This window comes from Macrotis lagotis, chromosome X (assembly GCF_037893015.1).
Source record: "Macrotis lagotis isolate mMagLag1 chromosome X, bilby.v1.9.chrom.fasta, whole genome shotgun sequence".
NCBI lineage: Eukaryota > Metazoa > Chordata > Mammalia > Peramelemorphia > Peramelidae > Macrotis > Macrotis lagotis.
In genome coordinates, this window is record NC_133666.1 from 224,010,866 (window position 1) to 224,034,946 (window position 24,081).

Here is a 24,081-nt window from a genome sequence, read left to right on the forward strand (position 1 = left end):
ACTCAGGTACTCCTGACTCCAAGGCTGGTGCTCTATCCACTGCACCACGTAGCCGCCCCTCAAAGACATTTTCTAATACATGGTGTGGTGCCTTACAAAAACTAAGTGTTCTGGGCAGCTAAGTGGCACAGTGTATAAAGCACCTGGGTTCAAATCTGGCCTCAGACACTTAATAATTACCTACCTGTGTGGCCTTGGACAAGCCACTTAACCCCATTGCCTTGCAAAAACTTAAAAAACAAACAAACAAGCAAAAAACACAAATTGTTCTATAAATGTTGAAATGAATTAAATTGAACCGTGTCAACATCTTGTAAGCCTCCTAGTCCAAGTAGACAGAGTTCCTCTCAATCTAGCAGAGTTGTGATACTGTCACACCTTTTCAAAAGTGACACCTTTTTAAAAACAGGGAAGGGGAAGGAAATTGAGGAAAAACATGAAAGGTTATTATTACCTGAGCATCTCCAGGAAATTCATTTCTATTATTATGTTTCTAGTAATTGAAAATAAATTTAAAAATTATTGTTGATCAAGTTCATTTCTTTTATATTCTTCATTTTTAAACATATGAACCTTAGATTTTGTTTTTTTTATATTACACTATCTCTGACTGTTAAAGTCAGAAAAGATTCACTAGTAACCAACTTTTTTGTTTACAGATGAAGAAACTTAGGTACAAGAGAGTAAAATGACTGGTCTAAGATCATCTAATAAATTATTAGAAGAATAAAAAAAAGAAATTGAGGTTTCTGACTATGATTCATTGTTCTATCAAAACAGTATCTTTGAATATAATGGGGAAAAGTCTTATTTTTAGAAAATCATCATAAATTTTAAAAGATTCCTAAAAGAACACCAAAATTAGTGGAATACTAATTAAAACTATCCTGAAGTTGTGCCTTGAAACTATTACATTGGCAGAGTTGATCAGAAAAGGTTAACAACAAATATTGGAAGGGTTTTGAGAAAATAGAAATGTTAATGTATTGTTGATGGAGCTGTGAATTAGCTAATTATTTTGAAAAGTCATCTGGAACTATGCCCCCAAAGTCACTAAACAGTGCATAGCCTTTGATATAGCAATGCCACTACTAGGCATATGTTCCAAAGAGATCATGAATAAAGGGAAAGTATTGTTATTTATCTATTTAAATATTTATGGTAGTTCTTTTTATGTTTGATTAAAAAAAATCATAAATTAGCAATCGGAGAATGATTGAAGAAATTGTGGTGAATAAATCTGTTCGTTATTTAGTTGTCTGATTTTTTGTGATCCCATTTGGGATTTTTTTTTATATTTTTTAGGTTTGTAAGGCAATGGGGTTAAGTGGCTTGCCCAAGGCCACAAGGCTAAGTAATTATTAGGTGTCTGAGGTCAAATTTGAACTCAGATTTTCCTGACTCCAAGGCCAGTGCTCTATCCACTGCGCCACCTAGCCACCCCCAATTTGGAATTTTCTTGGCAAAGATCCTGGAGTAGTTTGCCATTTTCTTCTCCAGTTCATTTGAACTCAGGTCTTCCTGATACCAGGCCTATTGCTCTATCCACTGTATCACTTAGCTGCCCAATAAATCTTTTATGGAGTATTATTGTGCCATAAGAAATGATAACAGGAATGGTTTCAGAGAAACCTGAGAAGACTTGTACAAACTGATACAGGGAGAAAGGAGGACCAAAGTAATGTATATAATAACCATAATACCATAAGGGCAAACAACTGTAAAAGACTTGAGAATCTGAACCAGTTCAGTGACCAAGCATTTTTCCAAAAAACCAAAGATGCAGCATCTTAGCCACCTCCTGACAGAGAGAGGAGAGATCTAGGGTGCAGACTGATCACGTGGTGTTTTGGGGTATGGACCATGTAGGGATCTATTCTGCTTAACTGTGCATATTTGTTATAAGGGTTATAATTTTTATTGTGGTTTTTCAAGGGGAGCTGGTAGTTAAGGTAGGAGGAGAATGAGGGAAAGAGAGAAAATAGATTTTATGTTCATTGAAAATAATTTCATTTAGTTTTTTAAATGAGAAAAATAGCAATTAATTTAAATTGGATACAGCTGTATATGTGTTTACTATAAATCTAAGATCCCTCAACAGGAGAAACTATGAAAGGAGCCTTAGAATATCTCACTGGCGTGAAATCTGCTTGTACTTGCTTCTCAAAGTCAGTGTCCATCCAAAAAAGTGTTTTCAGTAGCCAGCAGCAATGGAGAGCTGGCAGGCAGCCACTCGACACTCCTGGGGGTGGTCCATCAGGGAGAGAGCAGAAGCAGAGAGCTGCAAAATCTATCAAGTGAGAAGCAGCCCTGAGGAGGAGTGCCAGCAGCAGCACGTAAACCCAGACGCTGCCAAAGGAACTCAAAGCCACCATGAGAAGTCACCCAAATGCTAAGCAGAAGAATCTAAAATCACCAGGGTCAATGCCCCCGATCCAAGGGGAGCAGAAGACCACCCCACCATGAGCATGGTCATGTGGCTCGTACCCCGAACAGCAAAGATTTTTGCATCCGTAACTTATAAAAAGAAAAAAAATGAAACTAAAAGTAAACAACTTCATCAGTTGCAAACACTGAAGTTCAGGCGACTTCCAAGCCCTCAATTTAGGTCCTGGTTACTGTAGGGATCATATCTCTCCTCACATACCTACCCTACAGAAGTGTCTTCTTTAGGAAAATACCTAAATCCAAAATTCCAAAGCTGAAGAACACAATTTTTTTCTTTTTCTCCTAATTGATAATTTTAATTTTTATATCCCATTCATAACATCTCTCTCCTCTCCCATTCTCTCCCTAGTGAACCATCCCTTAAAACAAAGATTTAAAAATAAATATTCAACAAAACTAGCTGACATATTAACTGTATCTGATAGTATCTGCAATATTCTATGTCCATAGTATCCCAATAAAGTACATTTTTTCATCTCTTCTTCTCTGGGACCAAGCTTGGTCATTATGATGACCATAATGATTCCACTTCGTTTTTTAATTATTTTCCTTTATTTTGTTGTCTTTGTGAATGGCACTTCCTTGATCCTTTTTTGCTCAGCATCAGTTCAGTCTTCTTTGAATTCTTCATATCTGTCATTGCTTTAGAGCACAATAATATTTTATATTGTATGACATTTGTGTATTTAAATGTTTCCATTTTCCTAAGAACATATGCTTTCTTTTTAAGATCCCTTTTTCAAGAAATTTTCTTTTGTTCTTACAGGACTGGGGCACAAAGTTGTTCATCCTTTAAACAGGTTACAAAGCTATTCTATTTGATTTTCCCATCTGCTTTTATGATCCCTCTGCTCATTTCTTTTTTTTTTTTTGTTCCATACGTGCACAGATGCTTTGCTAAAGTGTATGTATTCCATTTGGATGTGTTTTCTCTAAAACCTTCAAGCAGATTTTTTTTAAATGATACAATTCCATTGGGGATTAGATGGCAGGGATATTTTCTTAAAGTTAACTCACCATTAATGTTGTCTATGACCTCTGCTCAGTCTTTTGAATCTGTTCAGTCCCATTTGGACTTTTTGTACATAGTAAGCAGAACCTCCTTTAAATCAAAAAGGCTGAAAAACGTCATGACAAGGATAGATACTTAAGAGCCAGGAAATCTGCAGCTTCCACCTGCACCGCACTGGAGAGGATGTGACCTTTGGCAAGTAGCTTAACTGCTGTGTCTTCCTTTTTTTTGTATCTGTGGAATGAAAACATGAATGTTTGTCTCTCACTTTTCAGGAATGGTACACAAATTAATGAGGCAGCTTACCATATTCTCTCAGTATCTTTATTATTCCCTGAAGATATTAGGTTTTTAGGAAAATGTACTGATTTCCTTTAGTCAATAGACTCTAGAGTTAGCTACACCTGAGTTCAAATCTAGTTTTAGTCACTTACTAGCTGTGTGCCTCTGGGCCCCTCACTTGTCCTCTGTTCACCTCAGTTTCCCCATCAGTTAAATGGGGATAAGAAAAGTACCTACTTCCCAGAGTTGACAAGAGGATCAAATGAGATAATATTTGTTTTTTTTTTAAAGAAGGTGTTTAACATGATGCCTGGAACGTGATAAGCACGAAATAAATCTTAATTATCATTGTTATTTACCACCATTATTATTATTATTATTATTATTATTATTATTATTATTATTCTGACTTGCTGTTTGCTTATTTCAGCTTTCACATATTTACATAGATTAAAGTTGGATCCCAGAGATCACCTAGTCCAATCCTTTTATTTTATAGATCAGGAAACAGAGACCACAAAGATTTGCCTACATTCACACACATACCAAAAGCATTATTTTAAATAATATTAAACTAGAGGCAGCTAGGTGGTGCAGTAGATAGAGCACTGCTCCTGGGGTCAAGAGGACCTGAGTTCAGATTTGACGTTGGACACTTAATAATTACCTAGCTGTGTGACCTTGAGCAAGTTACTTAACCCCATTGCCTTGTAAAAGACAAAAAAAAATGTTAATCTATAGACAAAGCCATACTGACACATGTTTAACAACTGACTACCCCCCTCCAAAAAAAAAATGGGTGCAAAATACTTTGAGTTTAATCTGTATTATTAACATTTTCTCTATTACTTTCTTAAGTCTAGATAGTTAGCAAAACAATAAATCAAGCCCTAAATTTAACAATTGGCTTATAGGTAGGAGCTGTCTCCAGCATACCCTTTTCTGTAGAGTACTTTATGGGCTTCACTTTTCACATTATCTCATTTAACAACTTTAATAATCTCATGATGTAGTTAAAAAAATATTCAATCTGAGGTCAAGGACTTGAGTTCAGATTCTGACTCTGACCTTTGTTCACCATTGGCACTAGCCAGTCCAGGTCTGGATAACTGAATTACTTCTGGTCATAGGTGGTGCTGAGCAAATACAATCTAAATGAAAATCTAAAGAAGGAATTAATCCCCCCCCATAGATATATATATATATATATATATATATATATATATATTAATAAATATATATGTTATTCAAAGAAGGGTGTCAATAGTTTGTGCTCCTGAGAATCTAAGATGCTTCTTGGCATATTGGAAATATGACATTTGCAATTAGCAATTAGAGATGGGGATCTGTTTCTTATGGAGACCAGAGCCAACTCCCAGGTCAGAGTTCCACAACTGCCTTCCCCCCTTCTTCTTGCCAGCCTAGCACTACCAGCTGTTGTGTGTTTGGGGCACCAGCATTCCTCTCCTTCTCTATGGGGCAGTGTGCACATCCCCCCAGGTTTTTCATCGAGCCTTAGAACATTTGCTGTGTTTCTGTGATTCTTAGAAAAACAGGCATGTTGCTCTGACATGCAAGTCATTTGCAGCAGGCAGGCAGTCTCCTTTTTGAAAACACAAAAGACTAGACTTTAAAACTAGGAGAGAGAGGAAAAAGAGAACGTGTGTTATTTTAACCGACAGGTCCTTAGAGATTGATTTTAAAGAAAGAGTCTAGGTTTCTGGTCCGGCATTTTTTCTATCATCCACTGTCCTTAGAGGATTCCTCAAAGAAATCAGTGTCATCCCCATCATTTTTTAAGGCTGACAGTCTCATTTCATTCCTGGCCTGTGTACTATAGTTGCCAATAGAATTAGGTCATGTTCATGTGAAAATAATTAGTTGTACAATGAAAACTGTAGATTCCTTTCTACATAAGATTTTTTTTAGAAGCTATGTGCCTATTGTTGTTTACAATGAAATTTGCTTACAATATAATATAAAAATAAAAATATTAACCCACATGGTTTTTAATTTCATTTCTCCCAACTATACAATTTAGAAGAAAGAGAATCAGTGTTGTTAAGTATACTGTGGGGTGGTGATAGTTATGAATTATTTTACTTTAAAGCATTATTACTTAAAAATAAATCATGTGTTTTTAAAAATATCCTAATTAATTTTTACAGAAAAATCGTCTAGGGAATTTATGTCAGTGTGGGAAATAGTGCCAAGCCTAATTTATAGAGGTTTTCCATATGTGTCTTTGTTTACACACACACACACATACACACACGTGGGTATACATATATATATGTATATATATATAAATGCATACATGTGGATAAACATCTGGTTATCCTCTACTAATTTCATTTTGTTTTTTGACTTAAATTTTAGTTTTTTTCAATTAGCAAGCTTTTATTTTCTTTTTCCCACCTTCTCCCACCCATACTGATAAAAGAAAAACAAAATCAAAATCTTTGTAACAAATATATATATATATATATATATATATATATATATATATATATATATATGTATATATGCAAGCCAAAAAAATTCTCACATTGATAAGATCCAAAAAATTTACAACTCATTCTACATCTTGGGTGCTTCATCTTTTGGTGGTAGCTAGAATTCTTCATCATTGGTCCTCTGGAACTCATGATTGGTCATTTCAGTATTCAGTTAAGTCTTTCAAAGTTACTATAAAGTGTTGTTTAATAAAGTGTTATTTAATAAATTATTTCCTAGTTCTGTTCATTTCACTCTGTATCAGGTCATACAAGTTTTCCAAGCTTCTCTGGAACTATCCCTTTCAACACTTCTTTGCAATCTTATTTCTTTTTATTCATATATCATAATTTGATCAATCATTCCCAAGTGATGAGCATCCCTTAAGTTATCAGATTTCTGTTTTAACAAAAAAGAGCTGTTTTGAACATTTTTTACACAGGAGTCCTTGTCTTTTATCTCTTTGAGGTACAGGTCTAGTTGTACAATTGCTGCATCAAAGGGGGACTCCGGTGGGCAGAGTTCCAAACTGCTCTCCAGAATAATTGTTTTACATTAAGATTTCCATGAGTTAGTATCTTTGAAGCTTTGAGTAATTTCTTGTAAGCTATTTAGGGTTACAAATGTTAAACCTATAAATGTACCTACTGAATGTTACTGTTTCTAGTATCCTAGAAACTATGGGAATACTGGGAAAATGCAAATTCCATTGAACCAGTTCTATTTGCTGAGAGCATCCTCTGAGTTAATGCCTCACCTCATGAGTATTCATTTCACTTATGAAGTAGGGCAGTTTGGGTTTTTTAGGAATTAAGCATCTCAGTGACTAGAAAAATTCTGACTCCTTTCCAAAAGTTAAGTAACAGAATTAAAGGGGAGACAAAAGGCATAATTTAAGATATTTTGCTGGCTGAACATAAAGGTCGAAATTAGCAAGTTATAAAGAAGAACCACTAGAAATATACAGTAAGTCCTTTGTAAAAATCATAAAAGACCATCAGTGAAGGCAGTGAATTGAAAACAAATAATTTTTTTTTTTGCTATCTGTGACGGAAGCAGGGCAATTTTCAAGAGCTTGACATAGTTGCAAAAAAATTTAAAAGGCCATCAGGTCAATAAGAAACTATAAAATAGCTTTGTTGCTCTTTATGTAATAAGAAGCACAGTACAAGTTGGGTGTTAAACAATCCACAGTATTTCATGGGCCAAGGATTTTATAATCTCAATAAATTATAAATAATAATTCATATGGCATATTATAGCTTTCAAAGCTTTTTCAAATGTTATCTCTCTTGATCTTCATAACAAATTTGTAAAGACAAATACAATGGTCTCCATTTTATAGATAAGGAAACCAGCTCAGACAAGTTGATATCTATATATGTCTGGAGGGATATTTTTTTTTAACTGAACAAGAAATGTCAGTGATCATAAAAAATGAAAGAGATAATTTTGATTGCATAAAATTTTGGAAACTTTTTCAGTGGACAAAATCAGGGCAACTTAAATGAGTTGAGAAGCTAGCTATTGGTTGGGAGCAGGGAGATTTTAGCAGAAAAGAGCTCTGAAAAGTATTCAAGATATATAAGGAATCAATGTAAACATATAAGAATAAAAAACATTCTGTAATAGATAAGTGGTCAAAGGATATGAATAGGCAGGTCAAAGATGATGTCAACAAACCACAACCAAGTGAAACAATGCTTCAGATCACTAATAATATTAAAAAATTAAAACAACTCTGAGGTTTCACTTCAAATCCATCAAATTGGCAAAAATGACAAAAAAATCAAAAATGATCAAGGTTGAAGGGAATATGGACAGAGCTAGAAATATAAATAAAACCATTCTGAACAGTAATTTAGAATTATCGTAGGAAAGTCACTAAACTGTGCCACCCTGAAATATATCAGGTATGTACTCCAAGAAAGATAGGAAAAAAACATTTTCATACATATAAAAATATGACATCATTTTATGTGGGAATTCCTTGATGAAATTTTTCCAAAAGAGGTCAGCATTTTCTTGGCTACTAGAAGGTTTAGATTTGACTAAAAGAGGGAAAAATTAAATGATTTGCCCAAGGATCACATAGGTTTTTTCCAGAGATGACACTTGGATTAATATATATCTACTAGTGTATCCCTCCTCTTTCATTAGTCCCACCCAGAGGTGTTCTAGTAAATATCTAGCAATCATCCCTCCAGGGGAAAAAACAAGGTTACATGAATAAACACTTTTGAGTTTAATCTGCATTACTGAGCCACTTATTCCTTCATTTTCTTAATTTTAGACAATCAACAAAACAATAAACCAAGCCCTGATTTGTAGTAATTGCCAATTTTTGAAGTGTAAATGGTCACACTAAAAATTGAACAATCATAGCTGGCTCCAGTCCACTCCTGGGCCCAACCCTCCTCCTTTCCTCCTGCCATGGATTGTTATTATTCAGTCTTTCAGTTGTGTCCAATTCTACATGACTCTGTGGACATCATTAGTGGAGTTTTCTTGGCAAAAATACTAGATTGGTTTGTCATTTCCTTTTTCAGTATATCCCCATTTTACAGGTAACTGAGGCAAATAGAGGTTAAGTGACTTGCCCAGAGACATGCAGTTAGTAAGTATCTGAGGCTGGACTGAACTCAGATCTCTCCTGATCTTCTTTCCTATTATCTACCTGCCATGGATTAGCTTCCCCCAAAAAGAGACAAACTTGTTCCTGGGATCCAATTAATTCTAGCTTCTCTGATGCAGCTCTAATTTATTGCCCCTCTAATTTATTGATTTCTTAAAAAATCACAGCTACTTGTCACTGCAGATAGAGCACTGATCCTGGAGTCAGGAGGACCTGAGTTCAAATTTGGCCTCAGACACTTAATAATTACCTAGCCCTGTGACCTAGAGCAAGTCACTTAATCCCATTGTCTTGCAATTCCCACCCCACCCACCCCCAAAAAGTAACCTTCTTCACCATATCTTACCTTGATGATCAGACACATTTCCATAAGCAATGAGGAAGAGAGGGGAACCACATCCTTGGTGTGTTAAGGCAAACTCAATCTTCTTTTGTTCACTCTTCAAATGACACCCAAAAGCTTCATTTCATTCCAAAATAAACTGTAAATTAAGAGACAATTAGCATTATAACTTTCTCCAATGCTAAATCTTTCTCCCTTGAAGGCCAACTCACTTAAAACAACTAGGTGACAGATAAAGTGACTGTGAGTCAGAAAGACTGAGTTCAAATCTGGTCTCAGAGACTAACCAACTGGATGGCCCTGGGTAATACACTTAACATATTTACCTCAGTTTCTTCATTTATAAAATGAGCTGGAGAAGGAAATGGCAAACCATGTCAGTCTCTTTGCCATAAAAAAACCCAAATGGGGTCTTGAAGAGTCAGATATAACCAAACTACAATGAAATGGAGTGTTATTAAATCAAAGGAAAAGAATGAAGAATTCAAAGAAACTTAGACCTAATGAACTATATAAAACAAAGTAATCAAGACCATGAGAAAAATTTCCACAATAATGTAAAAAATAGGACCCTTGACAGGCATCAGGACTCACATCAATGCAGTGACTAATTGAAATTAAAAATTGATGGTGAAGGGCAGCTAGATAGTATAGTGAATAGAGCACCCACCCTGGAGTCAGGAGGACCTGAGTTCAAATCCAGTCTCAGACACTTAATAATTGCCTAGTGTGTGACTTTGGGCAAGCCATTTAAGCCCATTGCCTTAAATAAATAAAAAGAAGATTCCACCAATATGTTTTTTTTTTTAAACTACCCTTCTTTATTTCAAGAGAAAGTTCCATTGGAGGGAGTGGGAAGAATTTAAGTAATTTAACCCAATCTGCCCAGCTACTAAGGAGTAGAATTGAGAGTAAGAACTAGATATCTACATACTTGTCCCACTCTTCTTTCTACCCCATCACATCAAGATAGAGAAAAAAGCAAAAAGTGAGGGAGTCTGAGGAGGACACATGATACAGGAGAAGTAGCTTTGAGCCTTTCACCACAAACACTCTAATTCCTACCATGGAAAAACAACTAGAGTATATGAGATTTACACATTGAAAAAGAGCTGGGGTTTTTTTTCCCCACAGCTGGGATGGAGATTATTACAGAGGAAAAGTTGTCTTGCAAATGGGAGATGGTACCTTCCTCTGACTGCTGAGAAGTGTTATTCTAGTTAACTTGACTTTATTTTACAGCTGTATGGAGTTAATTGGGAAATAATTTTCAGTGATTTGGCGGCTCTATAACAGATGACATTTTCTAAGTGTTGTTTTACATGCTTGAAATTTTACTATTAGAATGGTGGTTTGTTATTCTCCCAGCATGCTACAATCCTGTAACTCTCTCTCTTGGGAAGACCAGGGAGTGACTGCTGTAACAAAATATAAACTTACAAAAATGACATTTTAATCCAATCCAGCAAATTGTTCTTTGACCCTGTGGTATTTTTTTTCCTTTACAGGGCCTTTATGTCTTTGTGGTGTATTTCATTCTGCACAACCAGATGTGCTGCCCAATGAAAGCCAGCTACACTGTGGAAATGAATGGGCACCCTGGGCCAGGTTCTGCTTTTTTCACAGCAGGCAGTGGCATGCCGCCTGCAGGGGGGGAGATCAGCAAGTCCACCCAGAATCTCATCAGCGCCATGGAAGAGGTACCTATTTGTCATTTGTCTTCTTTTGTAAAGAAGGCAAGAGAAGTCTCACCTTACATTTGGGAAATTAGCCATTCTGAAAGCCAACCCAATCATTTTACAGTTTAATCAAATGAGGACCAGAGAGATGAAGAAACTTGATTAAGACTGTACAGCTACTGGTAGGACCAGGACTGTATTAAAACCCAGAACTCTGATTTTCGATCCAGTCTTATTGATATTATACCAAATTATTATCATCATCCTTCTTCCTCTTTGTATTGTGGTAGCCATTCATCTGAAGAAAAATAAATTAGAATAGCTTGCTTCTGCATCTCACTCTACTTAATACTGAGGATGAATTTACCCATAATCAGGTTGTCTAACACCTTTGGAAATTGTTTCCATAATGTTTCTTAGTCCAAAATATTTTTACCACCTCTTTCTTTTTCCTCAGTTGGTTGAGTTTCTCACCTTGAACTCAACACACAATCATGAAAATAAGTATAGTGATTCAGATACACATTTCAATCTAAATAACAGGAAATGTTTCAGAACAAAGACTCAGAACTTTCACAAGGTGTGTGAATTACACTGAATAGAAATCCTAATCAGAATTTGCTATAGGAAATGGATATCTTCTTTACTTCTCTTTCCATTCTTCCCCCATTTTATACCCTTAGCCCCTTTTTCTACCAGTCCCTGGTTTTAAAATGCCTCTGCCTAGAGGAAGCTAAACTAGTATAAATTGTTTTAAAGGAAGAGAAGGGAAGGAGTTGGAAAAGAAAAGAAAGGAAAGCAAGGGAAGAGAAAAAAACTTAGTTTTTCTTAGAAATGATCGGCTAGGGGTGGCTAGGTGGTGCAGTGGATAAAGTACCAGCCCTGAAGTCAGGAGTACCTGGGTTCAAATCCAGTCTCAGACACTTAATAATTACCTAGCTGTGTGGCCTTGGGCAAGCCACTTAACCCCATTTGCCTTGCAAAAACCTAAAAAAAATTAAAAAAAAAAGTAATGATCAGCTAGGTAGAGAAATTGAAAGAGTACTAAGTCTGGAGTCAGGAAGATCAGAGTTCTGGTAGGCCTCAAATATTTACTATCTATGTAATCCTGTGCAGGTCATCTAACCTCTGTTTGACTCAGTTTCCTCATCTGCAAAAATGGGAATTATAATAGTACTTCCCAAGAGTGTTGTCTGAAACAAAAGAAATAATAATTTAAAAAAACACCTAGCACAGTTCCTGGTTCATAAATAGGGCTATTATTTTTAGAAATCTTAGATAAGGCCAGCTAGGTGGCAGAGTGGATAGAGCACCAGTCCTTAGAGTCAGGAGGACCTGAGTTCAAATCCAGTCTCAGACACAATAATTACCTAGCTGTGTGGCCTTAGGCAAGTCACTTAGCCCCACTGCCTTGTTAAAAAAAAAACTTAAAAAAAATCTCAGATAAAGAATCTGAAGAGCATATCACCAGTGAACATAGGGATACTATTAACAATCTTTTATTCAATTTAACATGGTAAAATTGAACAAGCAACAAATGCCAACAAGTTTAAAGAGACCTGAGGCTAGGGTTTTGGGGGGATACAAAGGCAAAAAACTTACATAGTCCTTAGTCTCAAGGAGTTTCTCAATTTAACAGGAGAGAGAACTAGAAGGAGAGGGTCTAGGCCTGGATTTCCTCAGAATAGGGAACTCCCATGCAAGTCAGCCTCTTTTCTTCTTCAACTTATATTATTACAGAGTTACCTTGAGTAGTATTTCTCAGACTACTGTAAGGAAAATCCCTGGCTCTGTTTTTAAATAAATCATATAATTTATTAATAGGCATTAAATACTAATTTTAGAGCATCCTCTCAAATTTTTGTTTTAATTGAAAGATTCTATTAGTAGGAAAAAATTTGAGGCCTGCTGACCTGGAACTTTGAGATGTTGTGACTTACCCAAGGTCATCAAGTCAGGAGATTTTAGAATGAGGACTTGAACGCAGATCTTCCTGGCTAGCTCCAAATCTTCTGCCCCAGGTTGTCTCTCCCTTGAGGTCTATGTCATCCACAAATATGTGAACTTCAATGGGCCAATGTTGGAAGAAAATAACTCTAGGTTTTTGACATTACCAGAAATAGGAATATTTTTTAAAGCACCAGAAGAGTAAGTTTAAAAAAAAACAACTTCTGATTTTCCAAAAATACTGAGCATTTGTCTAGAGACCTTAAATATCTCAGTTAAATTTCTTTATGTTCTCTTTTCCTTTTTTTTCATTATTCTCAAAGTTCTTAGTTTGCCTTTGCTCAAAAACATACCCTCTCAATAGTACCTTCTGACCTGCAACCACTTAGAGAATCTTATCTTGAAGAAAGCAGCTGTGATAGCCCACTGGCTGGCACCAGTCACTACTTAAAATCAGCATGTCCTAGCATTGTCAAAAAAATACTCCTAAAGGATATTCTCTGACCTGCAGAGCACCAGATTTGAATTGACTTTGATCCAGCACATCTAACAAAGAGTGTTGTCAGACACTTTGGAAACTATGAATATCCTTGGTGGGGTGGAGAGGTGAGGTGGAAGGAAATATTTAGAGTTAGAGAAAGGTGAGGAAATAATTATCATTTTTGATCACAAAGCATGGAAAAACAGAGTATACTATTTAAGTCAAGTCGATGGATGTGAAATCAACTCTTGCTTATTTTCTGGTAGAATTTACTCCTAAGGAAAAAATAAGATATAAGAAAAAAATGAATATTTTCCCCACCTTATACCACAGAAAATAGTCCACAGTGGAATATTGTGAAAAGGTACCACATTAGATTGTCTAAATAAGGACTAACATTTGTCAAGAAACTGGACAATGAGAGCTAACATTTACATAGGCACTCTACTAAACTCTTTACATTTATTATCTCCTTTGATCCTCACTACAATCCTAGGAGGTGGGTGCTATTATTATCATCCCTATTTTACAGATGAGAAAACTGAGGCAAACCCAGTTGAGTGGCTTACTCAGGGTCACACAGCTGGTGAGTGTCTTAGGTCAGATTAATTATAGAACTGGAAGGTATTTCAGACAACATCCAGTCCATTCCCATCTCCTCATTGCTTTTGCACAGGCTGTCCCATTTGCCTGGTATGTATTCCTCATCTCCCCATTTGAGATTATCTCAGTACCCTTTCAAGGGTCAATTGAAATGCCACATGAAGTCTTTCCTAAGTCCTCTCATTTGCCAGTGCTCTGCCTTAGTAGATTAATTAAAATTGTATTTTTTTAAATTAATATAATTTAAGTTAATAAAGTATTTTGCTACTTTATTCATATAGTTTCATTTTTTTCAAGGTGCCAGCTGACTGGGAGAGGGCATCCCTCCGACAAGCAAGTCAAGCAAGCCCGGACTTTAAGCCAGGTCCTCAGAATGGTGCCTCTTTCCCCACTTCTGGAGGCTATAGTCAGGGATCTCTGATAGCTGATGAAGAATCACAGGAGTTTGATGATCTGATTTTTGCTCTAAAAACAGGTAACGTTCTTGTCTTTTGGCCTCTCGTTCACCCCTCCTTGCAGTGTTCTAGAATCTATGTCCATTTCTGTGCAAGTTAACAAAGTATTACTATTACTTTATTTTCACTAGAAAATTTAAATCTTAGAAATAAATATTAAGGACTTAAAACATGATTTATGGGTTTCTGTATTTACAAGAGTTATCTCTCTCTGTTTCTATCTCTATCTCTCTGTCTCTCTGGTGGTCTCTCACTTTATCTGCCTCTATCTGTGTCTCTGTCTTTCTAGTGGTCTCTCTCTTCTTTCTCTCTCCCTCCCCTGTTTCCTAAAGAGTTTCATCTAAGGGATTTTATAAAGTCCCTGAACAATAGGATCCCTCTGATCACAACTGCTGAGTTGACATTATTCTTTCTCTAAAGAAAACCATCATTAAAAGAAGTCAGATCCATGGCCATTTGTTGATCATAGAAAGGCAAATTTGAGTAACTCTTTTAAACCTCAAAGGAAACTTAGAAGAAACAACATTCAGAATCCCAGAAGGTAATTTGAACTTTCCAAAATGGTACTCAGTGAGATAAATCAAAGTATTGTAAGAGAATATTACCTGCCATGTGTAGCATAGTAAGACATGGTTTATAACTGATGAGTGATTTGATCCCAGGCCTGGTCCTCTGCCTTGAAAGGGCAGAAACTTGAGTTTGTCAGTTCACCCAGAAACAGTCAAGCTCTGAAAATTAATTCACACTAAATGTATATAAATCAAGGTGTCTCTAATTCCTCACTGGGACAACATCCCAGGCAATTGTCTGTTTTGGCCAGAACCCCTAGGGGTCTTACCCTCCAAGATAGATTTTTCTTCTGGACTATGCAAAAGAGACTCTTTGCTTCTTTTCTTTCTTACTTACTTTAATCATTAAGAAACCCAGAAGTGAGGTGACTAGATGGCATAGTGGATAGAGCACCAGCCCTAGAGTCAAGAGTACCTGAGTTCAAATCCATCCTGAGACACTTAATAATTACCTAGCTGTGTGGCCTTGGGCAAGCCAATTAACTCCATTTGCCTTGCAAAAACCTTAAAAAGAAAAAGGAAAAGAACAAAAACCCAGAGGGTCTTGCCTCCCAGCTTGATTTTTTTTTTTAACCTCTTTGCTTCATCTCTGTCTTACCTAACCTTAATCAATGACTGGGCATTGCCTCCGTCAAACAACGGCCTGGGGAAGACTTTAGCTGGAAAGGGCCAAGATCTCACCCACCGGCATCTCTGTAATTCTGGTCCATATCTGGTCACTATGGAGGACAGCTCAGGAGGAAGTGAGGCTGGTGACTTTGAACAAACCTCCCTCACTCAAATCCAATGCACTTGAATGTCTTGGCATTACCTCCCTGATGTCACAGTCTTCTTCAAGAACAAAGGAAAAACAACATACCCAGCAGGATTATTTTACCATTCATTTGCACAAAGAATGCTTTCCTGGTAATGACATTCATTCAGAACAACAAATTACAGATCAGAAATTTACTTATTGAGTATAGAATTTTAATTTTTTTTCAGGTTTTTTTTACAAGACAAATGGGGTTAAGTGGCTTGCCCAAGGCCACACAGCTAGGTAATTATTAAGTGTCTGAGACCGGATTTGAACTCAAGTACTCCTGACTCCAAGGCCGGTGCTTTATCCACTGTGCCACCTAGCTTCCCCATGAGTATAGAATTAAAACAGAGAAAATTGAATAGTATTCAGGGATATTTTCATTAAACTCTGGCAGTTTCAGGAATTGCTTTTTCCCATTTTGAGGACATTAAATTGGAGGACCTTCTAGACTGTGAAGGTAATGGTGACAAATTCTTAGTCTGTCTCTTTTAAGACTTTTTTAAACTCTGTGAAGACCACCAATCTAATTAGCCAAGAATTTATCATACGTTTTCATTTTAATCTTTCTGTTGAGACATAGAAACTTATAATTCTCTAATGAATTTCTGACACCCTAATCTTCTTGAAACTTATACTTGGTTGAATAAGTAACATATTTATAAACCTTCTTGAAGTATGTCATTTTTTAAAAAACTTGTCCACAAATTATCAGGGTCTATCATATGTAGGGTTTGCTTTCCTCATGAACTATTTATGCCAAGAAAAATCATCCTAAGACTATTTTAACTTTTTTGGTCCCTTTGATGCTTTTAAATTTTATTGATGATCCTCCCCACAGAAGAACTTCTATTTACATAGATTATCTCTATCATTGTTTACCATATTAGAAATTTAGTTTTTAGTATTATTATAAAAATAATTTGTCCCTCAAAGACTCCTTGAAAGAGTCTTGGAGTATACCCAAGGAACCCTAAAAACCACATTTTGATAGTGCTACTGTGTACCAGACAAAAACTTGGAAAAAGTAAATTTTGATAATAATTAACATGATACAATTTAGAATCTATGAAAGCCACAGCAGAGACTGATACTAGAGGTCTTCACTGGTAGTAGTGTTGGGTGCTTTTTACTGGACCCCATATATTCAGACGTTTTTCTTTATGTGATATTTTTCAAACAGCTGATATATTTTTGGCATATCATACATCTTTCAAAACTACCCTCTACCATGCTTGAAGGTTGTCTGTCTTTAAGCTTGCCTTTGAGAGGAAATAGTAAGTAATCAGCATTATTCTCAGTTTCTAAATTACTTCCCAGTAGTATGTTAGTAAATTTAAGCTTTATAGGGCATTTAGTCAAATGTATTACCACTACCTTAAAGAAATATTCTTTCAAAATCTCTAAGCTGCTCATTCCATCAGTGCAATAGTCAGGGACAATTTGAGACTGTCTGTGATGGAGAATACTATCTGTATCCAGAGCAAAAACTATGGAGTTTGAACAAAGACCAAGGACTATTACCTTTAATTTAGGGAAAAAAGTGATATCTTATTGTCTGACCTTGCTATCTCTTATACTTTATATTTCCTTCTTTAAGGTAATGATTTCTTTCTTATCACATTCAGTTTGGATCAATGTATACTATAGAAACAATGTAAAGACTGGCAAATTGCCTTTGGGGGGGAGTAAGATTAGGGGGGAAATTGTAAAATTCAAAATAAATAAAATCTTTAAAAAAGAAAAAATATATAAAAACTAAAAAAAAAAAAGATCTCTGAGCTGGGTAGGTATTCAGCCTCCATCTCTTCCTATATCATCTGCCCATCTTGTTATATAAATGGAATGTGCTTATATACTGAATAATAAGACTGCTTTGCATGTAGGTTTTTTGAGTATATGTATGTTTATGGTAGTAGATTATTATTTTGCTAGTCACAAGACTATTCTGAATTGCCTTTTGGCATTCTGAGCAGGCAAGAGATTGACAAACCTCCCCTTGGAAGTGACTCTGCTTCTATCTGACCACTGGCTTATTGCCTGGGTTCTTCCCCCTTTTTTTTCCACACACCAGGGCCTGTGCCTTATAAGGTAATATCACTTCATAATTGTTCTTTAGTAATTAAATCCTCCTAGATGAGCGCTATGGTCTGAATTCTGTTGTAACAAGAATGGCTTTAGTAATTTTCCCATGGATTTAGCCTTTCCCACAAGCATTTCATTCTAAGCCACACAAAGGTGTGAACTTTCCCTGAAATAATATGACTTCAGTTCTCCAAAATTTAAACCTGGTGATATTCAACTGTGACCTGATTAATCTTATTTATTGTAAGAGTAAATGAGGAAGGGTGATTTCTCAAGTAATCAGGTTACCCCTGATGTCCCCATTTAAAATTATAGTTGACAGCAAGAGGTAGCTAAGAAAGATTTGAATACAAATGTTATACACTCTTAACTGAATAATATTACCAACTATCCTTGGGTTTGATAATAACTGACACTATTGAGTGATCTTTCAGGAAATTAATTAATAAGATAAATTACAGTATAATAAGCTTAAAAAGTATGGCTAAATGTGATAAAACTTTCATGAGATAAAGGTCACTTTCCCTTTAGTAAATAGGAGAGATGCTACTAACTACAAGTATTGCTTCAGAATTCCATTGTTGTCCTAGACTGTAATTTTACATTCTGGATTATTTTATTTCCAAAAACTACTAGAATCAACATTGAAGTTAATACAGAGAAGTTAATGGACCCCATAACTATTTATTTGAAAGAGTGAGGAATTTTCCATTTGGCATCTTATGTCATACATGTATTGCACTGTATTACAATCATCTGTATTTATGTCTCATTCTGCTACCAGTGTATAAAGACAGATACTGCATCTTAATTAAACTTTGAATGTCTCCCGTTTGTCTAACATTGTGATTTTAGATTCAGTACTTACTTTGTGCTAAATCCTGGGGATACAAAAGCAAGCAATCAAGATAAGCCTATGTTCAAGGAGCTCACATTTTAATGAAATAAGACAACATATAAAGAGGAACTTCTCAGAGTAGTGGGGTGGATGCAGGAACAGGTATCCATGTCACATAAGCCTGCTGGCAAGGTAGTAGAGAAGCCCAGAGAGTGGATGAAGCTGAGAATGAGGTGAGTATGGCTGGGATGCCTCATGAAATGGTAGTCTGGACTCAACAATCAGGAGAGCAGGCCACAGGGTAGAGATATCCACAGAACAAGAAGGAAGTAGACAAGTTTCTAAGAGTGAGTTAAGTAAAAGTTGTAGAAAAAGAAGGCAATTTTAAAATGAAGAGGAAAAGAAGGGATCAGGAAGTTCTATTTTAGAAATATTTTCAGAGAAGTAATTTTTTAGAAAACATTTGAAATTTTGGAATTTCACTTCCATATTCTATAAATAAAAAAATAAAGTGTTGAGTAGTTATCTAATACATTTCTAGAATAGACCTGCTTCATTTCAACTAGAGAGCTATGTTTTCACTAGGACATCTGTTTTGAAAAGTGAAAAATTTTTAACATATTTTTCCTTGTAGTCTACACAATAGCAAATAACCAGTTTGACTTATTTTTTTCCATTTTTAGTACTCGATTCACACCTCATTTGTGGACCCCTAAAACTTAATTTATATGTTTTTGTTAGGCCAAAATTCTCTTTAAATCACAACTTATAAGCCCCCGCTAATGGGTTTGCTTGAACTAGTCAGACAGGAGACACACGCACAGTTCAAAGGAAAAGCATTAGATGAAATAGTATAGTAACAAAAATTCCCCCCCATATATACAGATAAATACATATATGGATATATCTAAAGATAGAGAGATAGATAGATGGATCTTCAGTGGGAAGAGTTGGAAGGTATAGAGATCATATTGGAGAGAGATAATGTGGTTAGGAAACCTACTTGGAAGAGCAACTCAACCCCCTGACACTGCAAAACTGCCAATATCTTTTGCCCAGGTTATTGAACTACTTTCTGCCCCCCACCAGGTGTCACATCTCTGTTCTCCCTCACAAGCCTTTCTGCCCCTCATTATTTTCCCTCAGTTGTTGGTCATTGGTACCTACACCAGGCTGGTCTTAAGATCTCTGATGATGTACTCCTTTCCATTCGGAATTGTGCCTCTAAATTCCCTACCAGACAATATTGTGGCCTGTCTCTATTCCTCATGGGTTTCAACAATCCAACTATCTTTAGAACCACCTAATATTCGTTCATTATCCACTCTAGGATTCTATGGTTAGTGAACATAAAAGGGAATTTCATAATTTTCTCAGTCAGCTTTTTCAGCTAATATCATTATCCCCTAGAATAGGAGTTTGAAAACTATGTACCTAGGGCCAAATCTAATCCACCATCTTCTTTGGTACGGCCTGCCAAGCTATGAATGATTTTTGACTCATAATCTTTTGACTCCTATCCTAGAGCATGATGTACTTAGTAAACCCCTTCCCAGGAAGTGAGGGTTTAAACTTTACAACTTTAAGCAAACTCATAATTTCAAGAGAGGCCCATCCTCAGAGGATGGCCTGTGCTAGGGACTCTACAAACAGGTTAGCAGTCATCATCCCCTCCCCCTTGTACTCTTTCTAGGGAAGGGAAGAGGATTACATTCATAACTTAGTTCAATTCCTATAGCTCACAGTTCTAAGCTCCAAGTGCAACCCACTCTCCCCCCCACCACTATGCTCAAGTCCCAGGACCCCTAGCTTCTTGGGGCTACCCTGCCAACCTGTCTGACTACCCCATCCCTCTTGGAATCCTGGCTTCAAAGTTGCCAAGACCCAAGCACCCACTGATGGGGATCACTAACAACACAAAACAAAAACAAATGTCCCCAGGTCCATTTTTTGAAGCCAGAATAAAAGAAAAGAGGGGAAGTATCCCCTTTCACAGTTCATTTCATGGCATCCATGGTGTGGTTGAACAGCAAGAAACAGTGCACAGGAAAGAGATGGACTGTTCATTCTGGCTACTTTTAAAGATTCAGCCTCTAACTATGCAAATCACTCAAAAGGGGCTCCCCTATTCATATAATAGAGAACACAACAGGACCTCATGTTAAGTGATCTGAGCATTCCAGGACTAGTACCATTACAATGGTAATCTCTTGTTGTCTCCCTGTAGCACCTCCACTATAATCTTTAGATTAGTAAACCTAAAAAGGAGGTCCACAATTTTATTAGCCAGCTTTGTCAATTAATACCACTATTCCTAAAATAATTCTCTCTCTCTCTCTCTCTCTCTCTCTCTCAAAAATTTTCTTTTCAGCTTTACATGTGATAATGTTCATTCTTAAATATACTCATTGTATGATTGTATGTATAAAAACGATTTTTGTCATAACATGCTTAGTAATAAATTGCAGAGGTTTGGAGGTTGTTTTGTTTTTGCTAACTTACATTATCCTTTTAGTCATTAGAAGGAGAAATTCTGATTTACATATTAAAGATTACTGTGAAATCCCCAGAAATTCTGTCCTATTTTATCCTTATTCAGGGCAAATAATTAAAAAATTCTTCTAAGAGAAATTACTAGAAAAAATTGACCATTGATTCATGTTAAATCCTGCTTGATTTCTGCTTTCATAATTATGTTGCTTTGTATAGTTTATTGTAGCTATAACTTCTTTTATGAGTTGCATAATACATCAAAGGAATAGCCTTTTGTTGAAATAGCCTTATTAATCTCTAATTAGTAGCAATTAATGGCATTAATTACCTAATAGTACCCTCTTTTTATTTAGATCATTTGTTTTTATTTATAATGGCTTTTGAAATTTTCCTCATGAAGGACTATTTCACTGGCCTGATCTTCTAGACTGATAATCCAAATATAGGCACTGTGTTCATTAATTTCATTCAGAGACTGATTTAAATCAATATGATAAGATGTTTGCCTTGGGTTTAGTTCAAGGGTTGAGGAGAGAATGTTCAGAATGGAAATGAAAAGTCACATAGGAAGCAAATTGTTCATATCAGTTTTTTAAAAATGTGTATTGCAATCTAGATAATTACATAATAATAAGTATATAGCTACTCACCTCCTGAAAAAAGGTGATGGATTCGAGATGCAGGTGACATACATTTTTATACATGATCATTATGAAAATTTATTTTGTTAATGCAAAAGTATTACAAAAGTTTTTCTCTCCTTTTTAATTTGGGGGTGAGGGTTGGCAGGAAAGGGAGGCAAAGCATAACTTATCAGTACAATTAGACAAGAACAGAGGGAAAGACAGAATGAATCATTGAATATCGGGCTTGACAAATAGGACAGCTTGAAAAATAGGACATGAATAATTTAATATATTTTTAAAACAAAAATAAGCTTTGTATAACAGATATTTGTAGTCTCATGTACAAAACCTTCCTGTCCTAAAATGCATATAGAAATGCTCATTTTATTTTGTTTGTTAAATTCAAAATTTTTTAAAAGTTAAAAGAGAAAGCAAGTATCCTCCAGATCATGATTAATCATTCCAACAATATCTATCTATATACATACATACATACATGTAGTTATATCTATATATGAAGTGCCTACTAGGAGACTTCTTGAAAAGATAGCAGACTGAACAATGACTAACAGTCTAGTTCCTCTGCACCTTCTCCAGCAAAATAACTAAAAATTATACCAGACCAAATAATGTTTGAGAAGTACAATGAAGGACTACCATTGATGAGTCTGGGTATGGTACCACTCAGACTGAAATACTACCCCCACCCCCACCCCCCATGGAACTTAGATGACCTAAGACCAAGTAAGATTGTCCAAGTCACCCAAAATCACACTGGGGCCAAAACCTAGCTCTGATAGAAAGCCCAAAAATGTCTCTGAAGCTGAACAGATGAATAATCACAAAAATAATAGAGATCACTATAAGGAATTATAATGGATCATGACATCAGAAGTTCAACCTAGGAGAAAGAATTCCATTACTATTGCAGGCAGAGATTCTAGGGGAGAAGAGACTTTTCTACAATGTCTATAGGAGAAATGAAACAAGTGATAATGAAATAAAAAGTCTTGAAGAAAGAATTAGAAAGATAATAAGTAGCCTAGAATTTTATCCAAGTAATGGACTCCCAAGAAGTTAGAGTAGATTGAACAGAAATCAATGATTCAATAAGACAGCAAAGAAAAAAATAAAAAAAACAAAATATTATTCACAATCAAAAAAAACTGAAAACAAGCCATGTAATAACTTCTGAATCATTGCACTCCCAGAAATCTATGATTTTTTAAAAACCTGGAAATTATATTCAAGAAATATTTTTAACAAAACTGTCCAGAAATATTAGAACTAGAGGACAAAAGGAAAATAAGAACAACTCACTGATTACTTCCTGAAAATAAAACAACCCTTAAAAGGAAAAAGTACAAGGATGTCATAACCATGATCCAGAGCTTCCATATCCAATATAAATACTGTAATCAGTCAATCAATAAGCAATTATCAAATACTTACCATATCTAGGTCATTTTCCTAAGTACCACGGAAGCACATACAAGCAAAAAGGAAATGCTGCCATCAAGGAGTTTTAAAAGAAGAGAAGACAACATATAAAGGAAAATGGAAAAGTAGAGAGCAGGGAAGGGAAGGGAGTAGAACATACTTGGATGATGCCATAATGACTAAGTCTAGAGAATGGGGATAGGATGGCTATTCTAGAACTTCTTTCCAAAATTGAGGTTCTGGAATGAGGACATCCATTGGAGAAGGGGTCTATAGAAACAGTCAGGAAGGAGCTGAGGTATGGTGGCATAATCCAGAGAACCATATGAATCACCTAAAAGCCAGTGTCTTCTTTTATAAACAAGAGTAGAACTTGAAATAAATTATTTGAAGAGTCAAAAGATATAGGATTATAAGCAAGAATAACTTATCCTGAAAAGCTATGTACAACCATATATCATGTTATAGATAAGATTTCATGTAAAATCTTTCGTATTCTACTTTTCTTTTCTTTTTAGTTTTTACAAGGCAGTAAGGTTAAGTGACTTGCCCAAGGTCACACAGCTAGGTAATTATTATGTGTCTGAGACCAAATTTGAACCCAGGTCCTCCTGACTCCAGGACCAGTGCTCTATCCACTATGCCAGACCCAGAATGTTTCCAATGGGGAAAAGAAATGAAGACAATGGGTCTTGTGTAGTTGACTTTGCTGGCCATGTCCAAGAAGTACAATATATTTCCCTTCCATTCCTCACCACTGTCCCCTGGGTAGGACCATTCCAACACAGAAAGGTAGCTATATTTTTTCAGTAGATACATGACTGCCCTAGCTACTTTTCATATGGAAATA

General features: G+C 35.8%; 1 protein-coding gene and 1 long non-coding RNA gene across 2 annotated transcripts in view; one reads left to right on the top strand and one right to left on the bottom strand.

Annotated features, from left to right (window-relative positions):
* LOC141503001 (adhesion G-protein coupled receptor V1-like) overlaps positions 1-24,081 on the top strand; it is a 138,767-nt gene that overhangs the window by 104,878 nt on the left and 9,808 nt on the right. Inside the window, exons 2-3 of the mRNA XM_074208064.1 lie at positions 10,725-10,916; positions 14,224-14,401. Coding sequence (XP_074064165.1) covers positions 10,725-10,916; positions 14,224-14,401 — 370 coding nt within the window. The remainder of the gene's footprint in view (positions 1-10,724; positions 10,917-14,223; positions 14,402-24,081) is intronic.
* Positions 2,342-23,592, bottom strand: LOC141503002 (uncharacterized). The gene is made up of 3 exons (XR_012472735.1): positions 23,244-23,592; positions 9,220-9,355; positions 2,342-3,694 (listed from the first exon to the last, which is right to left on the bottom strand). It is a non-coding gene; the product is annotated as an uncharacterized LOC141503002 (long non-coding RNA).